The 24,288-nt window shown below is 42.2% G+C and overlaps 1 protein-coding gene across 16 annotated transcripts in view; it reads left to right on the top strand.

Moving 5' to 3' along the window:
• Positions 1-24,288, top strand: part of kcnma1a (potassium large conductance calcium-activated channel, subfamily M, alpha member 1a) — a 141,129-nt gene that overhangs the window by 107,753 nt on the left and 9,088 nt on the right. For 3 of the 16 annotated variants that reach the window (XM_079362895.1, XM_079362903.1, XM_079362894.1), the window contains 11 exons: positions 3,271-3,303; positions 3,677-3,757; positions 7,678-7,771; positions 11,693-11,819; positions 13,069-13,293; positions 13,856-14,048; positions 17,624-17,737; positions 19,061-19,144; positions 20,780-20,910; positions 23,377-23,571; positions 24,028-24,146. In XM_079362895.1, the coding sequence (XP_079219021.1) occupies positions 3,271-3,303; positions 3,677-3,757; positions 7,678-7,771; positions 11,693-11,819; positions 13,069-13,293; positions 13,856-14,048; positions 17,624-17,737; positions 19,061-19,144; positions 20,780-20,910; positions 23,377-23,571; positions 24,028-24,146 (1,396 nt within the window). The remainder of the gene's footprint in view (positions 1-3,270; positions 3,304-3,676; positions 3,758-7,677; positions 7,772-11,692; positions 11,820-13,068; positions 13,294-13,855; positions 14,049-17,623; positions 17,738-19,060; positions 19,145-20,779; positions 20,911-23,376; positions 23,572-24,027; positions 24,147-24,288) is intronic. The other 13 variants (XM_079362898.1, XM_079362906.1, XM_079362901.1 and 10 more) reach the window with 6 other exon arrangements.

Below are 24,288 nucleotides of genomic sequence, written 5' to 3'. Positions count from 1 at the left end.
ACTGATCTCACTTCTCCCTCAACCCCCTGTAGGATTTCAGGAAAAGCCTCCCCTGTCTTAGATTTCCTTCCCTTTTTAACTCTGACTTTGTCTGAACAAAGTGAGTTTAGTGGAAGAGTGCATTGGGCTTTGTCAGCGAGGGATTGTTGGATTTCCTCTCTTCATTTCCCGTCTTTTTTTCCACTAGACGAGGAGGATAAGACATCTTTGTCCATGATGACTTCATACACATGTACATCTGAACCAGACTTTTCTCGCCCCCCCGGTACTTGGATAATTGATTCCTTGGATAGCACACATTTGATTAATACATCCTGTGATCTGATGCAAGACCACACATACACAGTGGGACCCCAGACACGTCTTTATTGGTGTGTTATATATAAACCTCTGATTTGCTTTGAAGACTTTAATGAGACAATGTTTAATTAATAGCCTTTTTGAAAATCTACTCATTTGATGCTTTAGTGTTTTAAGTTTTTAATGTGACCAGGAATTTGCGAAACTACCCGATTTGAAAGGTCAAACGTCAGCACTAGAATTAACGGTTAAACAAATCATTCATATTTTCATGTGTTGGCCATCAATGCCGGTCAAATGTTGTCACCCATCACTAGAAGGGGCTGTAGCCAGGACTGGACTGGTAATCTGGCATATTTGGAATTTTTTGTGTGCTAATGCATTTTGAGGCCAGTGTGATATATTAAGTTTAAGATTTAAATAGTTTTTTTCTGTAATTGCTTATCGCCAGTGCACATAGCAGGGAGAACTGCCCATTGGTTGTTTTCTTTATATTTACAGTTGGCTTGCCCAATCGCCCCTCCTACAGGGCTGTCTCCACTGTGCTGATTTGTATTGCCAATCTGAAGAATGGCGATACAACACGCGTTGCACTTGGATTATATCAATTATTGCGATTTTCATTTCCTTTAAAACAAAAATGGGATTAAACAATAGGGAGCCATGAGTAATGTTTACAGAAACAACACACATCACCTATCAGGCAGTCTTTGCTTTTTTTTAATCATCCATTCCCATCTTTTAAAAATGGAATTGCACCCAGGCAATATGTTCCCACAAGCTTACTTTCCCTGTGATGGTCATCTGACCAGCCTCTGTCTTCTTGCTTACATGGGTGAATAGTCCTGCCTTATTCAGATGGATTGCCTTGTGTGGCGTCATCAGTACCTTTCTGAACAGCACGGGTTGAGATGCTTCAGTAGTGGCGCTGAACTAATATTCACGAGTCTGATGAAGAGAAACTGGGTTCAGTGGTTGCTATCAAAGCGACGGTGACGTTAGCTGCTCTCAGTAAATCAAATTACATCACTTAGCCAACGCTCATTTGAATAAATGTTGACTGTTTTGAGTGTTTCTGACATTCAGACTTGTCTGTTTGATTTGATTTACATTTCTGTTAACAGACAAGGAAAAGAGTCCCTTTATCGGGACTTCTGGTGAAATAGATTCACCTTGGTGCGCGTAGTGTAATGTCATGACAAAATATGCAATCTACGTGAGGACAGTCTTCCGTTATGAGATATCAAACGTACACAAAAATAATGTACTGTTGGGAGCAAAGGTGAGACATCTCTTCAACACTAACGTTAAACAACTAAATTAGAAAAGAGTAGTCCCTCCTTCTAATGTTTGATTCTGTGTACGGATTCTTCTTAAACCATTTAGATTTAAAAATGAAACCTCAGAAGTAATGGTGCGTTCTTCAGTTGAATCAGAGGTTTATTTTCCGTCTGTATATTAGTGTAATGTTCTTCTTTGTGACCTGAGCACGGGCTTGGTGGCCAACTTTCTTTTGTGAGAGAAGCTCGAGACGTGACAGTTTTTATATAATACAGAGGCTAAAGCTTTCATCAAGTTCGGGTACAGACGAGGGTTGGGGACCCCAGGCTCAGTGGATGCTTTTGGCTTGTCCATGGCCTTCTGGGCTGTGTGTGTGTGTGTGTGTGTGTGTGTGTGGGTGTGTGTGGGTGTGTGTGTGGGTGTATGTCTGTATCTCGTGTGTGTAACAACATGCACTTTCATCTCTCTGTCTGTGCATGTGTGTGCATCTACATCTCATTGCTGGGGACCTTATCTATCCTGACACGGAAATTATGTTTGCATTTTCATTTTCCCAGCCCTGCTGGTCCGTCACCAAACTTGCCCTGACAGCTCCTGTCCACCAGGCAGGCTTGGTTCCACCCCCTGCTACCCCCTACCCTCTGTCCTATGCCGCCTCGCTACGCCCCAAATGCTAGCCAGTTAGTCTGTTGCTTTTGTGATATAGGCAGATTGCTAGAGACAGATGCCAGGGCCACTGAGGGTCCCTGTTGGAGGATCTGTGTCATAGGCCAGCCCAGGGCCCTCACTGTGACCTTTACTGCTGGAAGAGAGACTGGAAAAGAGTTGGAGTTTCAGCAGCTCAGTGCTCAGTTCAAATGCCCGATGTACCAGTACTTCTATTTGTACCAGTCCTCAGTGGCGATCAGAATCTGCAGTCCGAGGTTGCTTAATGTTGCATGCACAGATGGAGACATTTTTAAAGAGTTTACAAGAGATTACAAATTGTAGCATTGAAGCCATGTTTGAAAAGATCTTTTTTTTTTTTTTTTTTTAATTTATTTTAAGAGGTGTTAAAGATCTGGACTGCATGCAAAGAGCGAGTCTCTTTACACATGTGCTCTGTTAGTGTTCCTGTCTTGAGTAGCGGTTGTCTGCTGTCTGTGTTTTGGACGCCTACATGCTCTCAAGTATGTAGCTTTTGTCTTTGTTCCCCCGCGGTGGCTTTATCTGTTCTCTCTACAGACCTCGCAATGTTCATCACATTTGAGTCCAAATGTTTAGAGTCAAAGCATTTCGAAATGAGAAACTTTACATTTTTGTGATATCACCAAAACTGTAACCTCAACAATTACATTCTGGAAAACTCAAAAAAAAAAAAAAAATCAGCCTTTTGTCTTTCATCACATTTCAGTAGTACACTTTTCTTCAAGCATGACTCACTTTGTGAATGGACGTTTATTTTCATTCAACTGTCTGTCTTTTGTGTGCCATCAAACTTCAGTCATTAATAGGACGAGGTTCCTTCATTCATTTAATTATCGATGTGTTTTGGATCTTTGTTGACTCATTATAGTACTTCATCAGTTACATTTGATTTTATTCCCATCCACCGCTCTTGTGTTGTTGTCTCTATTTCCTAATGTGCCTGTTTCATTACATCTTTTCTCCCCCTGTGTGACCTGCCACTTGTCTTTGCATTCTCCTCAGCCAAATATAAGTATAATGGATATGTCAGACCACGTAAGTGTGTTTCTCTGTCCTTCTCCATTCTGCTCCAGCTCTATGTTTAGACTCTAGACCCCTTCACTCTGTCATAGAACATAATCAGTACTGATACTTTGCTTTAGTTTTGCTTCCTTGTCCCTTATCCCTTAAGCACATTCTGATGTTGCCTTGTGTCTTATACAGAGACAAAGTAAACTCGGTTGAACTCCTTTTAAAATCAATGTTTCACACTGTTCTTTCTAATTCACCTGTTATGAAATAATTTCAACACATGTTGACAATAAGTTAAAACATTCCTGGTTCAATAGCAATGGATAATAAATAAGTTTGTGTTTGATAATACCATATAGTTCCATGAAATATTCTTTTTGTATTGTGCTGCATTTAGCAGCAGATGGCGCTACAACACCAGGGAACAGTGGAAGTCAGAAAGAGGCTGGCGTTCGATTCAAAGCTGATTGCAATTTAGGTAAATCTTTGAAAAATAATTGTTAAATGCATTTCTACTTAATGGTTAAGATTACATTTTCGTTCTGAAATGCTATATGTCACCTCTTCCATTGTATCGATTTCTTTTGTATTTAATGTATTTATTCTCATTTGGTATTGAACATATTTTTTCTTCCCTCTCTGAAAGAGAAAACCACAAGGACTCTTCACAGTTACAATATCAGATTTATCCTTGTATTAAAAAGCAAAGCAACGACATGGCATGGCATGAAAAAGCTTTTTCATGCAGTTGCAACGCACATGAAGAACAAAGCTTGCTCGTGCAGCAAACACTGTAAAGGCAAATCCAGCTTGGCTCACATAGGAAACTAAACATTTGAGTTGTTACTCCACTGCCTCATCATCCAGTTTACTTTGGGTCTCAGCGATCCGATAAGGCTTGCATGCAGGACCGTACCATCATGTGATTAGCATTTCAGGAAGGGACAGTTGCCGTCTGGGTTGTTCAGGATGCACCATGGACCTGCCAGGGTGGGTGAGCACTCTCTAACGCTGCACGTGTTTGACAAGGGCCAGATGAATCCAGGAGCTATCGGTGGCGCCCCGTAAATCAAGGAGGCAGCTGACGGCCGGGATAAACGTCTGTTTATCGCCCCGGGGCCACCCAAGCATGCTCTCTCCTCCAAACAACCAACAAACCAACCAACCACCCTTCTACCAAAGAAAGGGGAAAAAAAGGCCCCTCCTTTCTCATTCAAGTTTACAAACCTTCAACACATACCAACATATGGGTTGGTTCTGCAGCTTCAATTGGATTGTGTGTGTGTGCGCGTGCGTGCGTGTGTTTGCTGAGACAGCAGGGTGAACATTATATTTACAGTCTTCAATTGAACATGGCAGATTGCCACTGGACATTCTGTGACTGCCAAAGTTACATTAAAAAAAAGATATATGTTTTGGTTGACAAGAAAAAAAAAGACTTAAGGTCTAAAAAGTCATATTTAAAGAACAAAATCCAGAGTCAGAAGTGGAAATATACATTCTTTGTGATTATTTTTATTTAATGTAATTTAAAAAAAATAAATAGTTCTGCATAATATGTTTGAGAGTCACAGTTAGTGATTGGATCTGTCTGGTTCAGCCTAACTGTGTTTCCACTATGTCCGACCAGAATTTGTAGCCCATCTGATAAATAAGACTTAGAAGCTACTTATTAATTCATACGTTGTTGCTTTTTTTTTTTTTTTTTTAGTTCTGCGAATGTTTTGCCAAAATACCAGATAATCACATGAGATCTATTTCATGAGAATGACGTTTTAACAGCAGTTTAAGAAAAATGAGTTTCACTGATGGGATGAATTTCTGGCTTTCAGAGGTGACTAACTTATAGAAAATAATCTCTTTTTTTTTTACAGCCTTTAACAATCCTCACAGATATTATTGTTATGATTAAAATGTCACCTACTGCTTTAAAGATAGTACTAATCCTTTTTTAAATATTAACATTTTTCCTGAAATCTGAATTATTCTGTAAATTCAAATAATTGAGCAAAAATATTAAATAAGTCCATTTTCTGAAATGTAACACAATTCTACAATTACTAACTAATTTATGACCACCATACACGCTTTCTCATACTTGTTATTCTCCATTGTTTGACAGTAATGGATGAGGTTAAACCGTCTTTTCAAAACCGATCAGTTAAAACCACGGGCTGCACCTCAACCTCCATCACCACAAATGCGTTCCTTCCCAACACCCTGCACCCCAACCAGGAGCCCCTGGTCAAGCCAGGCACAAACAACATCCCGCTCGTTAATAACCGTAAAGGAAGCCTGCTCCCCGTGGGGCCAGGGCCTGGGGCCAACCCCTCGAAACTGCGCTTCAGTATCTCAGGTCCAGGAGACGTGAAGGACAGATCCCTGGCTGAGAGTCGGCTGCACCGGGCCCGCAGTCTGCCGGTGAAATACCGCTACCACCCGAGTAATGCCATGCTGCTCAGTCACAGTAGGCACCGTAGGTTGCCCCCTTAGCGGGATGCATCAGCCAGTAACCCCGCCTGTCCGTCCCTTCATTTTGTCTTGTTTGCTGCATGACGGTTCACGGCTGGAGCTGCTGATGTTGTTGCTCCTGCTGCTTTGCACGGATTTGCCTGCTGGTGAAGTGGCTTCTGTCTACATGGGGAGACTTTAACTGACAAGTGCTAAAACACTGGAACCTTAAAGTGAAAGGAAAGGATAACATCGGCACTTACGTTTAAGACATGTTGGAGGAGCTCTGAGGATATGGATTTTTGGCAATTAATTTAAGTTTTTAATCATTTTTTTAAAAAGCTGTTATTTCTCTGTAGCTGGGTAGCATTTAATAGTATTGTCATAGATGTAGTTAATAGAATAGGTTTAAGCCAAGAGGAGCCTGTCAAGCAATATGGCAAGGATAATGAATATCTTTTTACGTGGTATTCTCAAAGAACATGAGAGAAAGAATTATTTGTAAAGTGGAAAGTGCTTGTGATATTATGTGATATTCAGTATGCCCAATTGCATAAAGGAAATGTCAGGGAATGACATTTTATTACAAGGCAAAGCCATATTTCTTATCTTTTATTAGCAGAATTAGGTGACAGTCCAGGAAGGGTGCTCAGACAATAATGAATTTCCACATGCTTGGAATAGTCGCGGCTTGTAGCGTGCACATTGATTTGCACTAATATCATGCTGTGTTATTGATTCCTAACCAAAGGACTAATACGGGTTTGAAGTGACGGTGCACTTGGCATTTGCGCTGGGAGAGTGCAGAGTGGATGAAATATCTGGGTGCCTGTCTGAAACTCACAGACAGTAGTGAAGATCAGACTACTGTTGGCTTCACTGAAATCTTCAGATGACTGGGCCTGACCTCACTAAGGCTGCTTTCTCTCGTCCTCGACTGGGACTAAAGCAAAGTTTGAAAAATATATTTTTTTTCCCTATTCCTCAACGTTGAAAGTTGACAGGAAGCCGAGCCTGCTTTATACAGAAATAACATGGCTTCGCTCAGCGTCCAGCAAATGCTGAACACCAAACCCTCAAACAAAAACACACAGTTTAATCCTCACAGACGATTAAATTCATATAAAATCTGCATTCTACAAAAGAGGATTATGCCACTGAACAAAAAAAAAATATAGGTCTGCCTTTTCCCTAAATCCTGAGTTTAAAGTCAGAATTCAGAGAAAAAAGTCCAAAGTTTTCAGTGGCCCTACTCCTCCTTCATAGCCTTGGATATTCATAGATTACTAATGAATTAGCTGGCCTCCATCATGTGTGTTCAGTGCCTAGTGTTAGACGTCGACCTGTAGAACATGCATTTTGCTCTTTACAACACACAGCTATGATTTGGGGTATTGAAATATTTATTAAAAATGTCAAATGTCAAATCTCATCTCCATAACCTTTATTTATCTCATGGTCATTGCTTTTGCCCGTGCCCACTGACAATGACGATCTATACCATCACATGGCAATAATTGGTGCTGGTAAGCATGGTCACTCTGATGCAAACTGCTATAGGCCCGATCCCTTGCACATTAAAGAGAGTGTACTGAACATATACGTCAGAGTGTAAAGGCCCTGTAAAAGTGAACCTTAGAGTAGCCATAAAAGAGGGGTGAAATAGGCCTTCGGTTACATTTTCAGGAAGTTAATTGTTTTTTTTTCTCTGTGGTTTTCTACTGCCTTTTTCAGAATTACCATTGTCCGTGACTAATGCTTTTTCGATTATTTCTCAATTTTTCACACTGAATTATTAATTTTCCTTTTCTTCTGTCTTAGTTTTTTTTTTTTTTTTTTTTTCTGTTTGCAATGTTTGATTGTTGGCATTTTTCCTTTCCATGTCAGGTCCAGCACACGTCTCCAAGCAACTGTCTTTATTCTGACATTCTGTGCATGTTTTTGCAGTCGACGACGAGCATCCATCAACGCTCTCGCCCAAAAAAAAGCAGCGCAACGGAGGGATGCGAAACTCGCCCAACTGCTCTCCCAAAATGATGAGGTAAGAAATGCGGATTTCATTCTCCTTCATGCCTTCAAACGGGGAGTGTGTGAGGGAGTCAGATACAGGGAGAGGAAGGCGGAGAGGAAGGGATGGAGGCATGTCAGTGAGAGATACTTCAGAGGCGGATGGTGAGATGGTGGGAGTTTTGGATGGATGGGAGGGGGCAAATTAGGGGTGGCAGACGAAGGAGGTAAGAAAGTCTGTGCGAGAAAGAGAGAGGAGAAGTGCCCTGTTAGACTCTGGCTGTTTAGGATGGCATGCTGTCGGCTGTTAATGACAGAGCTGAAATAATATTTCTGTCATGAAAAGTGGCTGTGAGGAAGCCGTTTGAAAACTCCTCTGGCTTTAAAGTCCCAGCTGCCATCTCCTCCGGTCTGGTCCACATGTGCTCCTTAAACAATGCTGGCACTAATGACACCAGCAACCAATCAGAGGGACCTGCATGCTTACTCTGCCCTCAGGCTACTCCTCTATTGTGGGAACCCCTGTGAGGACTGTTTCTGGTACTTACGGCCATATGTGAGATGTATCATCACAATCAAATATGAATTCAAATATTACCTTCCTTTTATCCTGTCTCGTGGAATTGAATTGCTGTTAATTGATTTTGAAAGATAAAAGGGGTGGAAGGGGGGGGTTAGCAACACGATAGCGTGGAAAACACAGGGAGGCCGAGCTGTGCGGTTTGGGACGGCATTGTGAGGACATGGCGGGGAAGATCTAACAGGACAGAAACACTCACAGCTACTCTGCCCTTCTCTAAGTGAGAGTCAGTGTTGTGGATTTCATCTGTATGGCTTGACAAAGGTAAAGGGGGAGCTGTGTTGTCTTCAATTGTCACCGTTAGAATAAGAGCAATCTTTAATCTGAAATGTTTACAACCTGTATTAACCTTAAATACTTACAGTAACACACAGAACATTATCAGTGTTTAATTTCAAGTGTAATGTTAAAATACAGATAAAGAAGTTTGAATATCTTTTTTTTTAAACTTCTTGGTCTTTGTTTTCACTTCAGAATCTTGTTGTTGTTCTTATTGCCCTGTAGTGTATTTTCCACCATTTCTAGTGGACTTCTTTGTATGTTGGTCCTGCATACTTCCCCGAGGCAGCGTTCCTCTCGCTGCACTGGCACGCCTGTGTGATTTCGTCCAGCATGCTCGTCGGCCTCCCCCTCAGTTCTCCACAAAACAAGAACTTAATAAGCCTCCACACTCGCTGAACCATTAGCCCAACACAGAGTCGTACCCTTCAGTCTAGTTTGCAACAGAGCATCATTTTAGATGCCCTCGCTCAGAGGGAGAAGGCTGCTACAAAAACAACCAGACGTTGGCACATTTCCAGATAACTGCTTGTTTAAAAGGCTGTTTAGTTTGCCTAACTTAAAGCAGAGAAAAACCTTTTCTTCTCTCCCTTTTTTGCTTAGGAGATGGTCCCTGTTTGCCATGTAATATATGCATCTTTGCTTTGATCTCCCGGTGCTAATAATTCTTGCGAGTTATTTACTCAGTTTTGAAAACGCTTCAAAGCGGTGTCAAAGTTTTCTCTGCTTTAGGGGTGCTTCTGTATTCTGCTGGCTCTTGGGTACTGGGATGACAGGTCCTCTGTTATAGGTGTAGATTTTTTTTTCCCAGTCTTAGCCCTCAGCAAAACATCAAATTACCCATCACAGTCTGTAAGCCCCCCTCCACAGCTGCCCCTGTCAACATATAACACCATATATATTAAACAGTTGTTCTTTACAAGGCGGGTTTTATGCACAATGAAAAGTGATTGTTTGAGGTAGCCTTAGGGATACTTTATTCTACAAGCAGGGAGGGGGGTAACACAGTACAGAGCCAGCGAGAGCAAGCATACGTATCAAGTATGGTTTTTACAGGACTCGCAGCCTGAAGGCCTTTGTAAATAAATAATGATCAACAGATTGGCTGTGGGCTTTTGAAAAGCATGCCTTTGTCAGTTTGCATGATGGGGAAAATTTTCAAAGCAAGAGGCTGCCTTTCGTAGTCTGAGAGAGGGGGGATTGGGGGAGCACGCCCATCCCCAGCTTGTGACTGCAGAGTGATACACTGGAATAACTCAAGTCTGTTTGAAATAAATACAGAAGGAGGGAGGAGGAACGAGAGAGAGCGGGTGAGACACTGGAGGGAGATGTGCTGTAAGGGAAATGTTTGTCCTATATAAAGCATCAGATATAAATACTGTATCTCGCCTCGGGAAAATATTAGCTGTGCAATCTGAAGCACTGTAATTACATTAAATGTTGTATTAAAGCGGACGTTTCTGGTGGTTAGAGAAAATATACATACATATACAAGAAACAAAAACATTTATTTAGGTTTTTCTCTTCTTTTTTTTTTAGACATTACAATCAGCGTATCATTTTAAAAAGGCGAAAGTTGATATTCAATTAGTGTTTGCATTCAAGCTGACCTATCCTTACCGTGGTTGTTGGCGTTAACTCTGCGTTCACAACCTTTTCGACGAGGTCATAACTGACGACATGCCGCCGACACCAGAATATGCCCCAGCATCCTCCGCAGCTGATCTCCCTTGGGCGTGGCACCGCGGCTCAGACGTCATGTCTGCTCTCCACCAGACTTGTGGCAGGTTCAACCCGAGGCAGAGAGAAGGCAGAGGAAGAAGGAGGTGTGTGGAGCCTGTGACAGGCTGCCAGTCACCCAGCTGACAGCTCTGTGAAAGATAGCTGTCTTGGCAAGAGAGAGCTGGAGCGGCAGCCTGCCTGCATGCGCCAGTCAGCCCCTGTGTGGAGGCGAGCCGAGCTGAGCAGACTGAAGTGACGGGGGCTCTGTGGAGTTGATTGGCGCAACACGCACCTCTGGATGAAAGATTCAGGCTGAGTGTAAAAACACTAAATGCTGTCAGTGTTATTATCACCTGCACACACTGATAGAGGAAAGTGGGGAAAGATAGCTGGAGAGAGAGGGCGGCTAATTGACAGCTCCTTTTTTTAACTTTTACTTTTCCTGCCATGGCATGCAACCCAAATGCAGGCTGAAGGAAGAGGCAACATCAAAGCCCTGTCAGCGATGACAGTGTTGATAGACGATGGAGAGAGTGATACTGAGAGAGATGTACGTCAAATTCTTGAGATGTTTTCTCCCACATTACTCAAATGTGTGTCTCTCTGCACCCCTCTGTTTTCGGAGTCGGTGTAAGTCTGTTTTAACCGAGGATGTCATTATTTGTGTTGGATTGTAAATCAGTGACATCGGCGATGCTGTTTAAGTCGCCTTATTGAACCGTTTACTGAAGAACAGCAATAAATGTGTGCATTTATTCCTGACTCAGTGTTTGGGGAGGGAATGTTCTAGATTCCCTTAAGAGGAACTGTGAGAACACGTCTTGTAGGATAAGTGCAAGAACAAGAGAAGCGATATAACGGGACTGACAGGAGCCCTTTCATGGTCAGTGTTACACTGGATAAAACTCAGCAGCCCACTGCTGTGGATTAGCCTGTTCGGTTGTGACACGCCGTTGAAACATTAATGGCCATCAGTTGGGGAAGCAAAATATGATTGGGCAAATTCCTGAAATATTTAAAACGTGAGCCTGTTGGAGCTTTTACTATTTGCGCTGCATGGCGTCAGGAGCTGGGAGAGAGGGTAAAAGCTGGTAATTGGCCTTGCGTTGTCATGCCATTCAGTGATAGCACTCAGGTCTCGCTGTTCTCTGCACCACAGCGAGCACAATGGTCTTTGTGGTTCCTGATGACTTAACATCAAGGGCAATAAGGAACAGAGGAGTGATACATGACATCTACAATCTGCAGCGCTGCAGAAAGGTTGACACCCTGATAATGGGACCTCTACACACGTTCTCTTTCATCTTTGTCATGTTACTCGGAAGTTCTTTTACAAATTGAGCTAATATGACTTTTGTTTCTCTGTTTCCTCAGTCGACACGATCCCCTTCTTATTCCCGGAAACGAACAAATCGAGAACATGGACATGAACGTGAAGAGGTATGACTCGACAGGGATGTTTCACTGGTGCCCATCAAAGGAGATCGAAAAAGTCATCCTGGTGAGTGACGATAGAGCTGTCCAGCTAAAGCCTCTAAAGTGTAAAAGTCTCATGCACACAAAAAGAGAGGGCAGAGTAAGTATGCTGAGGAGCGCTCCCCTTAGCGCTGCAGTCATGCCATCATATACTAATATGTATTGACATTTCTCTCAATGCCACTCTGTTGTTTCAAGGTGAGTTCTTTAATTTCATATATCCACCAAGGATTTATGAACAGCATCTCAACATCACGCATGGGTTTAAACAAGGCAGTTTGTAAGCATTAGAATTATTATAATTTTTTTTTTTTTTGTGAAAATCAAATATATCTTAACATTCAAGGCGCAACAGCTGTACTAGCTGGTATTTTGATGCATTTGTCTGATTAATACTACAGTGGCAATGTTGTTTTAAGTTACTCTACATTACTCATCATCATCGGGGGAAGGGGGGGGGGGTTCTGCTTGATTTGGGTCACAAAAACAATGTTTTCAATATGCTAATTATACTGTTTGTCATTTAAGTATCTCAGGCAACAATCACATGACAGTATGACCCTTTCTCCGTTTCTTGTAACGTAGTAAAGAAAGAATTGGTTTTAGTTTTAAACCATCTGACATCACAGAAGCCTGATATGTTACAACATTCAGCCAAACTTGCAGTCAAATGCACATCTAGCTGCTCCAACAGGCGACAGATCTTAGAAGCGGGACGCTGCATTGTTCTTTTTTTTTTTTCCAACATGAACTTCATAAAGTAGAGGAGCTTTGTTTATTTATACCACTGTGACTCATGACAGGGTCCTCGTCATTTATACTTTATGGACCTAAAATCTTACAAACTGCATTTTTTCAGCCTGATTGAATCAGCTGTCCTTTTAAAAAAAAAAAAAAAAAGACCATGTGTTGTTCTTGTTTTCACTCTGTAAGATTACTACTTCTGAGTTTTAAATAAACGGATTATAAACAAAATAGTGGTTAACCAAACTTTGTACTTGTATGATTAATTATTAAATACTTTAATCATGTACACGAAATACTTGGTTAACAAACTATTCCATTTGGGTTTATAACAGTTTATACAGACACTAAAAATAACATTTGAACCAATATTTGTAGCTCATCCACATGAATCAGCTTTCTATTAACAGTATTCATTTCTATTCTGTATTTCTGTCTTTGTCCCTGAGTGTCCTTCCCTTCCTCCTCTCTGTCTCCACTCCTTCTCACCCCTCTTGTCTCTCCCTTCTCTGTCCCTCTTGTCTCTGCAGACCCGGAGTGAAGCCTCGATGACGGTCCTGAGCGGTCATGTAGTTGTCTGTATATTTGGGGATGTCACGTCCGCTTTAGTGGGGCTGCGAAACCTGGTGATGCCTTTAAGAGCTAGTAACTTCCACTACCACGAGCTGAAGCCCATAGTGTTTGTGGGCTCGCTGGATTACTTACGAAGAGAGTGGGAGACGCTGCACAACTTCCCCAAGGTGTCCATATTACCCGTAAGTGTACCGACACGCTGCAGTCTGAGACGTTTAAACCCGAGTCTATTTGAATAACTAGCTCATTGACATGTTGAGTTAACGTACACATGTAAATCTGGGAGGGGTATGTCAGTTTGATCTGATCACACATTACTCAATTGAATGATCACTCCATAAGAACATTGTCAACCCTCTCATACTGAGTGGGGACACATCCTGCACATCCAAAATGGAGTTTATGGGTGTTGCAGCTGCAGTGCCCGTCACAGATGGCGTGGCCTGCTGCCTTAGAGCTTGTTAGGCCTAGCTTGACTGATGATCAGAGGAGAATCCCAAACACAGCCCTCGGCACAGGCTAGCCTTTAGATGAGTCCATGCCTCTGATTCTCCAATGCCCAGTTAGATCAGTGGAATGTCATCCCCTCGAAAACAAGAATACTTGTTAACTAATTTCCCAAAGCTCCGTTCTGCTCACTTCTTGGATTTGTTTTTCTCTCCCGCATGTCTGTCTCTTGTCTGCGTTTTGTGTTCTCTCGCTCTCTCTGACTCGCTCTTTCTCTCTGTTCTCCTCACCCTGAAGGGTACACCATTAAGTCGGGCAGATTTAAGGGCTGTCAACATCAACCTCTGCGACATGTGCGTAATACTGTCAGCCAATCAGAACAATATCGAAGACGCCTCACTGCAGGATAAGGAATGCATCTTGGCATCACTCAACATCAAATCTATGCAGTTTGATGACAGCATCGGGGTCTTACAGGCTAATTCCCAAGGTAAGTAGTGTCCTGTTAGACTTCATGTGTGCTGCTGCCCAAAGGGGACAGGTTGTGGTAGGGAGAAAAGACAGCAATCAAACATGGAGGAAGAAGGAGAGGGGTATTAAGAGAGCTATTCTTAATTGAAATATTATGCAAGTGTGTTGTTAGTTGCATGATCCCTTTACAGTAACTCCTGAAAAAAGGGCCTACACAAAACATTGTGTTGATTGCTTCGTCAAACCTTTCGAAGAGTGTTCTACTCCACATCATTTCTGATGATTCCAGTCTTGTCCCTGCTAATTACATGCTGCTAAACCTCCTTGATAATATTTTTTAATGATGTAATCAACATGACTGTGTCATTTGATGTTGTTCCCCCTGATCTGGTGTCTGGCAGATCGTCTGGAACAGATTGTCGATGTTTGCAGACAAACACACGAACCTGGCATCCCATCAGGCCTCATCATCATTAAGCAGCCAGTACAAATCACCAGGCAGGCCAATTCAGCTGCTCCTCATTAGTCACAACAAAACAGTGACACATGCTCACACTCACCTTCTCATTGGGATGTGTGTGTGTGCGCGCGCATGTCTGTTCACACAGACAATCTCTCCACACACATCCACAGACAGGTAATCCTCCGTTTATGATTAGCCCCAAAGGCATGACATGCCTTGAGCTCGGTGCTATTTATTACCACCACAGAGACTGTTGTAAATACAAATCAAAGTTGAAGGTCCAAGAGGCCATTTATTCTTTAGTGCAGAGCACTTTCCCATGTTTTAGTAGAATGCCAATGTTGTTATTTCAGCCGCCTTGAGTGAGTGATGTGCTGTCGATAGCGGTGCCACTGAGGGACAATAAGCAGGGTAAATCTTAGAGCGTGTTGCTCCTGGGCGCGGTGTTCACCGAAAGCCACCTCAATGTGGAAGCCACTAGCATACATCCTCTCCCAGGGACGATGGATGCAGACTGTTGGCACTAATATTTGGGTCTTACCCATTTCCATAATAAATACTTGACTTTGGAGAGAACACAGATGCACACCACAGTGACATGCAATCATGCATACACAAGAAAACATGAACATCGCTCGACGCTGCTATTGTAATCATAAGTATTGCTTTGGGGATTCCTTCCTCCGAGCGATGCTCCCATTCAGACTCCGTCTGCGGAATTTAAAACAAGAAGGTGCAAATGAATAAGTAAACATGTGCTTTCCTGGGGGAGAGCTTCTCACGGCTGCTGTAGCATGTAGTTAACCACAGAGCATAGCTGTGCCTGGGGGGCTACAGGGATAAGGGGGTACGTAACCCAGATCTCAGTTGTCTTTTTTTACATTGTCGATGAACAGACTGACAGTGATAACAAACAGCCTGAAGAAGGGGAGATTCTGTTGGCCTAGGCTGGTTTTCAAACACTGCGTTCTCGTAAGATAATCAAACGATTGTGTCGCAAAAACGTCTTCAAATAATTTTGTGAGGGGGCATCAGGCAGGAGTTTTGATTGCTTGATGATTTGTTGAATAAATTCCATGACTGAGACAAACCAACATTGTGTCTACCTATGTGAGATGCAGAGCTGATTCTGAAGGTTAAATCATTTTTGAGGCATTTTTAAACGATAATGTCTGTTTTTATATATATGTCCCAACTGACCTGCTTAATCTCATTTAGTTAGAAGTTTGAAACGTGTGTTCATGTAAGCTGGTTAGCTTTTGTAGCTACAGGTTCTTGATCGTACACAGAGAGATGTAAAAGAAATCTTGTATGAATTTACTGTCAGAAGATCACGGTGATCAGGTGGTAGACTCAGTGCTCCTCTGGCTCTGACTGAAGAGAGACATACAGCGCTCTGTTTGGAGTTCACCGTCTCACATTGCAACTTTAGAAGAGCTTGTAACCTAACAGCTTTTGAAAGCAGCACAGCAACAGGCCTCATGTTACCCCTGTTTTCACCAGCTACTTTTTGCTGCACACACTGTGTCGAGCGGAAGCTGTTCTCCCGCAGCTCTGTACTGTCTTCATGTTCACTATCATGCAATAAGAGCAGTCTTTTAGGCAGTACCCTAAAACATGCTGTCACTCTACAGAGAAGTAAACATCATCTTTTATGGACATCGACAAAATGATGTTTACACTGTCTGGGCTCATGCTCTCTGGTTGACTCCAAGTGTCAAACCTATGCTTTCTCCAACTTCAGTAATTGGAATAACAAGAGTTGTGATTATCCATGCTTCGGTTCAGTGTATGCTTCCTGCTGTGTACTAAACTATTTGATGTCTTTTCGGTTGCAAAGAGCTGGGAGATCTCTTTTGTAATGTAAGCAGCTCATTGAGTTTCTTGACAGGGAAGACACACGCGCGCGCGCACACATTCACAGAGAATTTGCAATCCTTTCAAAACTTTGTGACCTGAATATATTCCCTGCATTATGTTTCTTTGGTGGTGGCACTATAAGCTGGCATTTTGCTGTAGTCAGCACTAAATGATGGATGTCAAAACACAGTTGATGCATTATGCAGCTAGCATTACAGATTTAAGGTGTTTACTTGTCACTTTGAGGAAATGCAAAAATGTGAAGTCATGTGAATTCTCACTCCTGTCACTTGCACTTGTATTTCATGGTTCTCAGCCACGCCACTTCGGATAAAAGGTTTTCAGGATCCACTTCACCAATTTTTATTGTAACAAAATGAACAACATATAAAATTTATGTCTGCCCGTTGATGGAGGGATGTGAATGCTAAATATGTCATAGCTGACCCCTAAAAGCAAAGTATCCATATTGCAGTTTTTAGGCAGGTGCCTTGTTCACTTAGCTTTCGCCTGCTTCTTCCTTTTTTTTTTTCTGTCAATCCACACATCTTGGTGACAGGGAAAAGCGACATCAACAACTTCATGCTGACTGAGCCCACATACACTTTATATAATGGCAGCGATACACAGTTCCAGGTCACTCCCTCATGCGTATGATACGTCTCAGATAAAACACACTGATGAGAAATGCACATTTGTACTTGGAAATGATTTCGTCTCTACCATCAAAAGATTGAGACACTTCCCCCACGAGCCAAAACTCGGCAGCCACATCACAAACAAATGTTTGTATTGATTTGTTTTTTTTCTGCCATAAAGGCGAGTACTTCACATGTACAGAACACACACCGCAGTTCAAAAAGCAGTATGGCAGTAAGAGCACTATGGTTGTATAATCGGTGCGCTTTTATCAAAAAAAAAAAAATCATCCTTCACTTAAATCCAAATTACTTAATGAAGGATCCATGTAAGATTCTTTTAGAGAAATAAGTGGAATTCTACTGCCGTCACAGCTTTTTACAAATAAGAATAACGTTTATTTTAAATGTATAAAATTTGAAAATAATGTGTTTTTAAAATTGACTTTGATGGTACAGAAGAGTAACAGGAGGATCACAAAATCCATGTTATTATGTAAGTCGGACGACTTGACATCCTTTTTTCTGTGTTTTGTTCTGCTGTTTTATTCTTTAGGACAGAGGACCTTTTTCTAATACCAACCACTTATGTTGTTCACTGAGTTTGACAAACCTGTGTGTGTGTGTTTTCAGGTTTCACGCCCCCTGGAATGGACAGGTCATCTCCAGACAGCAGCCCAGTACATGGCTTTGTGCGTCAGGCTTCCGTCACCACCGGAGCGAACATCCCCATCATCACAGAACTAGGTAACACTGGTTCCACCCACACCTAATGCAAAACAGCATGCCAAAACCAAGTAGCCTCAGATCAACTCATAAATCATTTGCAGACACATAGAGTCAACAATCTAAGACGTAATCACCATGCTGCTACCAAAAGTTCCAACTCATTCAAGTCAAATGGACTTAGAAATGCGTGATGTGGAATTTTTGTTCACTTTCATGGTAGCTCTGCCCAACTCACTTTCCCTTTTGTACATGCATTTTTTTGGATCTGGCTAGCTCTATTAAAGTGGTGATAATGTTAGCTGTTAGGCCTGGAAAAGATCGCTGCTTGGAGGACAGTTTTGTCGTCTGTAAGTTGAGCATGTCAGACAGGCACTTTAAAGACTAAAGCTACATGCCCTGCAATTTGTCCATTAATGCACAAGAGAAAGCGCCTGATAGAGAGGGGTAAGAAAAGGAGGGGAAAAAAACAGAGTGAAAGGATAGAAGGGGGGGTGGGAAATCTGCCTTGGTTGCAAAATGGGTCCATTTATTAATAACAATGGCAGTGGCTGTATTCCCAGTGGTGATGGGGACTCATGAAACTTTCAGATCTCTGAGGGGCCTTGTGAAGCAGCAGAGGCCGCTACAATGTCTCCCCTGACCCAATTAGGGAGCAATGGAGCATGAGGCCAGCTTAGAAAAGGCCAGGAAGAGAAAGGAACTACCTAATGTAACTTGTAACCAGGCCAGCCATTACCTGCAGAGATGCTCTCCCATTAGACTGCTGGCCGCATACCTAATGCTCTGAACTTGATGCTACCTACAGGATGTTGGAATCGGTTGTCGGTTGTTGTCTTTGACTGAACGCCAAGCCTTGGTTCTTCCGTAGCTTGTTCCCAATTTCGCAGCTACAGCAGCTGTAGATGTGACTAAATTGTTGGTCGGGAAAAGAACAGAGGAAAGAATGGCTGCATGTCTCACTGGAACCTTTCTGCACTAATTACATTTTCATATCTTTAGTTTGCAGAGCCAGAACTTGATTTAAATCAAGTGAAAGCATAAACCTCTTCTTAATCTAAGTTGCATGATTTTTTTTTAAGCCAAACATTTCAAGGAGGTGTTTGAATGGATAAAACCAGGTAGATCTCTCTCACCTGTGTTGCCATGAAAGAATTGGTTCTTGTTGTGGTGGTCTCAGGCCATGTCAGCTCTTGCTTTAGTGTCTGCGATGAAAGTGTCCGTTTAATTATGGAGTTGACACAAGAACTCTGAAACAGAGAAATGCCTTTACTGCGGTCCATGAAACTGTTCCAATAACAACGCCATTTCTCCCCTTCCTTGCACTTGTCTCATCACCATTAGCTAAACCTGGCAAACTACTGCCATTGGTTTCACTCAGTCAGGAAAAAAAAAGTGGGATCAACATACAAATGATAACAGAGCTGGGTAAGCTGAGCCTTTGTCCTCTGCTGCTGTTCGTTCCCTCGCTCCGCCGCTCTGCTCCTCATCAGCTTGTCTTGATTTATCTGGCTGCAGTCAAGGCCCTCGCTGCTCCCATGGCTTCACTTTGAACACATTTTTGTTCTTTGTTCTGGTTGAAATTGACTGTCTTGTTTTGTCCCCTTTTTAATTTTTCTTTTTTTTCTTTTTGGGGCTTTTCTTTCTTTTCTTTTCTTTTTTTTCTCCACTTGCGTTTGCCGAGCATCACTTGGCTTTTGATCATACTCAGTCTGTCCTTGTGGCTGTTTTCATATCAACACCCCCCTGACTCTCAACCCCCCCCTTTTCCTTCTCCAAGCACACACGCACTCACAACCCCCCCCCCCCCAATTCACTCCTTTTGGACCAGGCCTGTTTGCATCAGCCCCTTGTCTCTTTGACTGACGTTTCTGTTCCACAGAGCACGGGAAGCCTGGGAAGAAATCAGATATGAAAACATCTCAAGATGAAACCATCTTTTAAGCTGTTTATTTATTTTTAAAATGTATTTTCCAGATGCTTTTTTTTTCTCCTTTAGACCATATCTCTGAAGCTCAGATTTCAGAGTTTCTTTCTCGAGTAATACTGGTTCATAGAGCCTTCACAGCCCACTGCTGCTTTGAGTACAATCCAAGGAAATAGTTCAACCATTATAGGACGTACTATGCTCTTGCTCAGTATTTTGAGGAGTTTTTTCCCGTCACGTTACGTCTGAAACACCCACCGTATTTACTGCTAATCAAGGCTTACGGGAGTTTGTTGTTACCTGGCTTTAATTTGACTTTCAGGGAAAAGGTAAATATTTCTGTGAAGGTGATGTTGTGACAAACACATTGATCGAGGAAGCTTTGAAAAGCAGCATGAACTTATGAGTGCATGTTTTCAGTGTGACATTGAAGCCATTGTTGAAGTCTCACTTTTGCATCGCTCAACTGGACATGTTCAAATAGTAACCACCATGTTGTTCTGATGAAATGAGTTATTCCTCCTTCAGTCTCATCAGTGCATAAAGTCACTGTTTCTAGACAGACAAGCTCTAAGTTTCTGTGTTTAAAAGCTCTGACAATATATATATATATTTTTTTGAACTAGCGAGTTCAAGTGACAGTGACTACTGAGGAATTTACACAGAATAGAATAATGTGTGATTCATGGGACTTCGACAATGGTTATTCCTGTGTGTGCATACTGTACTGAAATATTCTACTGAGGTTGTCGTTTGTAAATATGTGAGATGCATCCTGCATGTGATATAACATGGATCGTTTACTATTAAAACAGAAGAACTTCTCAATGAATCAGTAACACTTTTCACCGTCCAAACAATTCTACTGCACATGATATTTGTTTTAAACTAACCAAACGATATTAAGTGGACAGATTCTGTGGGGGAAAATATAATGTGTGTTTATTGTTACATCATATTGCAAGATCCAATCCTGCATCAGTACATTTATACCCTTGAACTGTTTTGTTATATTCGACATAAACAATTTATTTATTTCTGAACTCTCAGGTGTTGTTAAGTGTGTGTTTCTGTGTGTGTTTGCCTCACGTTCCTCAACACTGCCACTCTCTAACTCCCCATCTCCCCTTTCCCAGTGAACGACTCAAACGTTCAGTTCCTGGACCAGGATGATGACGATGACCCAGACACAGAGCTGTACCTCACTCAGCCTTTCGCCTGCGGCACCGCCTTCGCTGTCAGCGTGCTCGACTCTCTGATGAGCGCCGTGAGTTCCCCAAGCAGCCTGCACGCTTTCTTTACTGGAGTGTGTTTATAAAATTGCTCTGCACAAGAATCCACTTTGGAAACACTTCATGATTTAGATTTCCTCTGCGTTCAGTCTTTGGCTGTTACAACAGAGCATTCAGAAATTTCAAAAAGATAGATAGATAGATAGATAGATAGATAGATAGATAGATAGATAGATAGATAGATAGATAGATAGATAGATAGATAGATAGATAGATAGATACTTTATTGATCCCGAGGGAAATTCAAGAGAAAGTAGAAAGGGGTTTCTCATCAAGTCCCTGGACTTGGAGAAACTTCAAGAGGAGGGTTACCATCTTTTGAGGGATTTGGTGTGAGACAGGCTAGAGAGATGGACCTATGACACCTCACAAGAAATGAACCCAGGGATACTATACAGTTGAGAACTGGCTGTTTTCTTCAGCTTCTCTGGTGCTCATGTCCCCAGTTGTCAATAAAAAAAATCATATTGCTTAATTCAAGTAAAATCTTTTCAAAGAAAAAACTGACGGAAAAGCACATACAGAAGTTTATGGCAATGAAAAGCAAACATCCTTCAGGGCTTGAACATCTCAGACTGTGAGATTCATCAAAAATGTTCCACCGGGTTCAAAAAGAAAAGAGTTTCAGAAAAATACAGGACATTTGAAATTAACATTGAGAAGCGTAATATCAGACAGGTATTCATGAGGCGCTTCTGGCACAGTGGTCTGTGCGTGTATGGAGACTTTGGTCCTCCAACCAAGATACTGTCCTGGTTTGGATCCGCCCTATGTCTCCTCTCCCACATGCTGTCCCCCTCTATTCTCTCTCTCTCTCTCTCTCTCTCTCTCTCCCTGATTTCTGACTCTGTCCACTGTCCTTTTTCACTAAAAAGAGTCCTTTGTCATCCTTTGAAATTTCACCTTTAACTACCTGAAAAGCACTTATACATGTACAGTATGATGGTTTTCTTCCATGGCTGTCCTCCTCACCCCATCAGCTCTATGTGAAGGACCCACAAATAAACCTTTAAACAGGTATTCATTATGCATACCTGCATCTCTTAAAACACTATAAGGAAATGTATCTGCATCTTAAGTAAGATGTATTCAGATTTTAAAAAGTAGGTTTTAAGGGTCATTCTAAAGGCTGTTTCACAGGCTCGGCTGTTAAAGGCTGAAGAAAGCCCTTTCATCTTTTGACAGTGTCATTGCTGCTCTGGAGATAAGATAAAGGAGGAGGGTTGAAAAAGAAATCCTCCTCCACACCTCATTTCTCCTCCCCCTCCTCCTCTCATGACCAACTGTGGTTTTTCCCTTTGGTTCTGTGACGGCTTAATTCCAGCAGCCCTCTCTGTGAGTGAGGGGTTAGAGGGGCGTGCAGAGGCGAGCTGAGAAGGGAGTAGAGCAGGCGTCAGCTGTAGTCTGGCACTGGTCAGAGGTGAAGCCGGCTAATGGACAGTGCTCATCCATCATGAGGCTCCGCAGGCCTGTCAGGGGCCCGGGGAGAGGAGCTGCCACTCCGCTCCGGCTGCCGAGTGACATCGGCTGTCTTCACGCGAAGCAAAAGCAGGTCCTGATCGGCTTGAAGGACAAGAGAACCTGACACCCGCAGAGAGCAGTCAAATCGTTGTTTCAGAAGGGAGGCGGACTTCATACAGCGTGTGGAGCTGTGTTCCTACAGCATGAAATAGTGCAGTGTAAAATCAGAGTAGCCGCTTAATCCAAACAATAACTTCACTTTAAATGGGTGGGATGGAGAAATAGTAATTAGATGCTTTAAATATGTACATTTTTAAATCTGATATAAATTAAACATGATCTGTCAAAATTCGAATTTATGAAATGTCCAAAATTCCAGAGGGACTAAAAACAGTTTGCAAAGGACCAAAAAACACTGCATGACAAAATTTCTTTTTTTTTAATTTTTTTTTTTTGGGGGGGTGTTACAGCTGGAGGTCTTGTCAAAGAGACGCTAAGGAGCTTCCATCTTCACATGGATGTTTTTTGAAGGCTTTTTGTAACATCTTCACTAATATTCACATTTCATTTGTTGATTTTTTTTTCTGTTGTTGCCAAAGGAATCTTCTTCTACTTTTTCTTTTTTTTATTGGATGATGCAGCTTTGCATTTTACATTGCTGTTGTATAATAATGCATGAACAAAAAGTTCCTGCCAAGAGAATGCCCCAGAAAAATATTGCCACTGTAGGCATTTTGCACAAAAAGAGTCCTTTGTCATCCTTTGAAATGTCACCTTTAACTACCTGAAAAGCACTTATACATGTACAGTATGATGGCTTTCTTCCATGGCTGTCCTCCTCACCCCATCAGATCTATGTGAAGAGACAGGCTCAGGGTCGACATAACAGGGGCTTCCCACATATGCCATAAGAGTCATAAGTAGGGACTTGTGACTCTTATGGCATCTGTTTACACATATCCCCTGTCCCTTCTCCCCAGACGTACTTCAACGATAACATCCTGACGCTGATTCGGACGCTGGTCACAGGGGGAGCCACACCAGAGCTGGAGGGCCTGTTGGCTGAGGAGAATGCTCTGAGAGGAGGCTACAGCACACCGCAGACACTGGCCAACAGAGACAGGTGTCGCGTGGCCCAGCTCGCTCTCTACGACGGGCCATTTGCTGACTTGGGGGTAAGTGGATGTTTAAGCGAAGATGACACGTTTTGGCACTACCCAGCAGCACACATCTGGCTGCCTCCACTCCTTGCGGTCTTTAATCCGATGTGAAGAACAGCGATCACGCAAAGCAGGCCTATGTGGGTGAAAATGGAAGTGAGATTTATAGATCAATGAGCACAACAAAGGAAATTCCACATTTAATTGGTTCCAACCTTGTTTTTACAGCTTTTTGTTATTGTCATACTGAGCTTTTAAAACTGAAGTCATTTAGCCTTTCCTTAGATGAATTATGGCATCTTTTTTACATTGCTGATTATGCTGATTGCTAACAGCTTACTCTCAAGCAATATACGCAGAACATTCAGCACTCACCACAACTTCAGCAAAAAAAAAAAAAAAAAAAAAGCCATTTACTCTGGCTGCCCTACAGCCCCACTCTGATGCTGTCTTTGCTCTTTTGCCCCTCAGGACGGCGGTTGCTACGGGGACTTATTCTGTAAAGCACTGAAGACATACAACATGCTGTGTTTTGGAATCTACAGATTGAGAGACGCTCATCTCGGTGCACCGAGCCCGTGCACAAAACGGTACAGTCTCTGCCAATGCCCTTTGTCAAAATAGATGCGATTAAAAAAAATGAGAGGCTCGTGAATTACACTTGACAACACGACATGACAACGTGGTGTGATCTGAAATCTGTACTGATATATTATATAAATGTCATATTCT

The sequence above is a fragment of the Symphodus melops genome, assembly GCF_947650265.1.
Source record: "Symphodus melops genome assembly, chromosome: 15".
Lineage (NCBI taxonomy): Eukaryota > Metazoa > Chordata > Actinopteri > Labriformes > Labridae > Symphodus > Symphodus melops.
The sequence above is the reverse complement of the archived record's forward strand: the minus strand, read 5'-3'. Positions and strand labels throughout refer to the sequence as shown.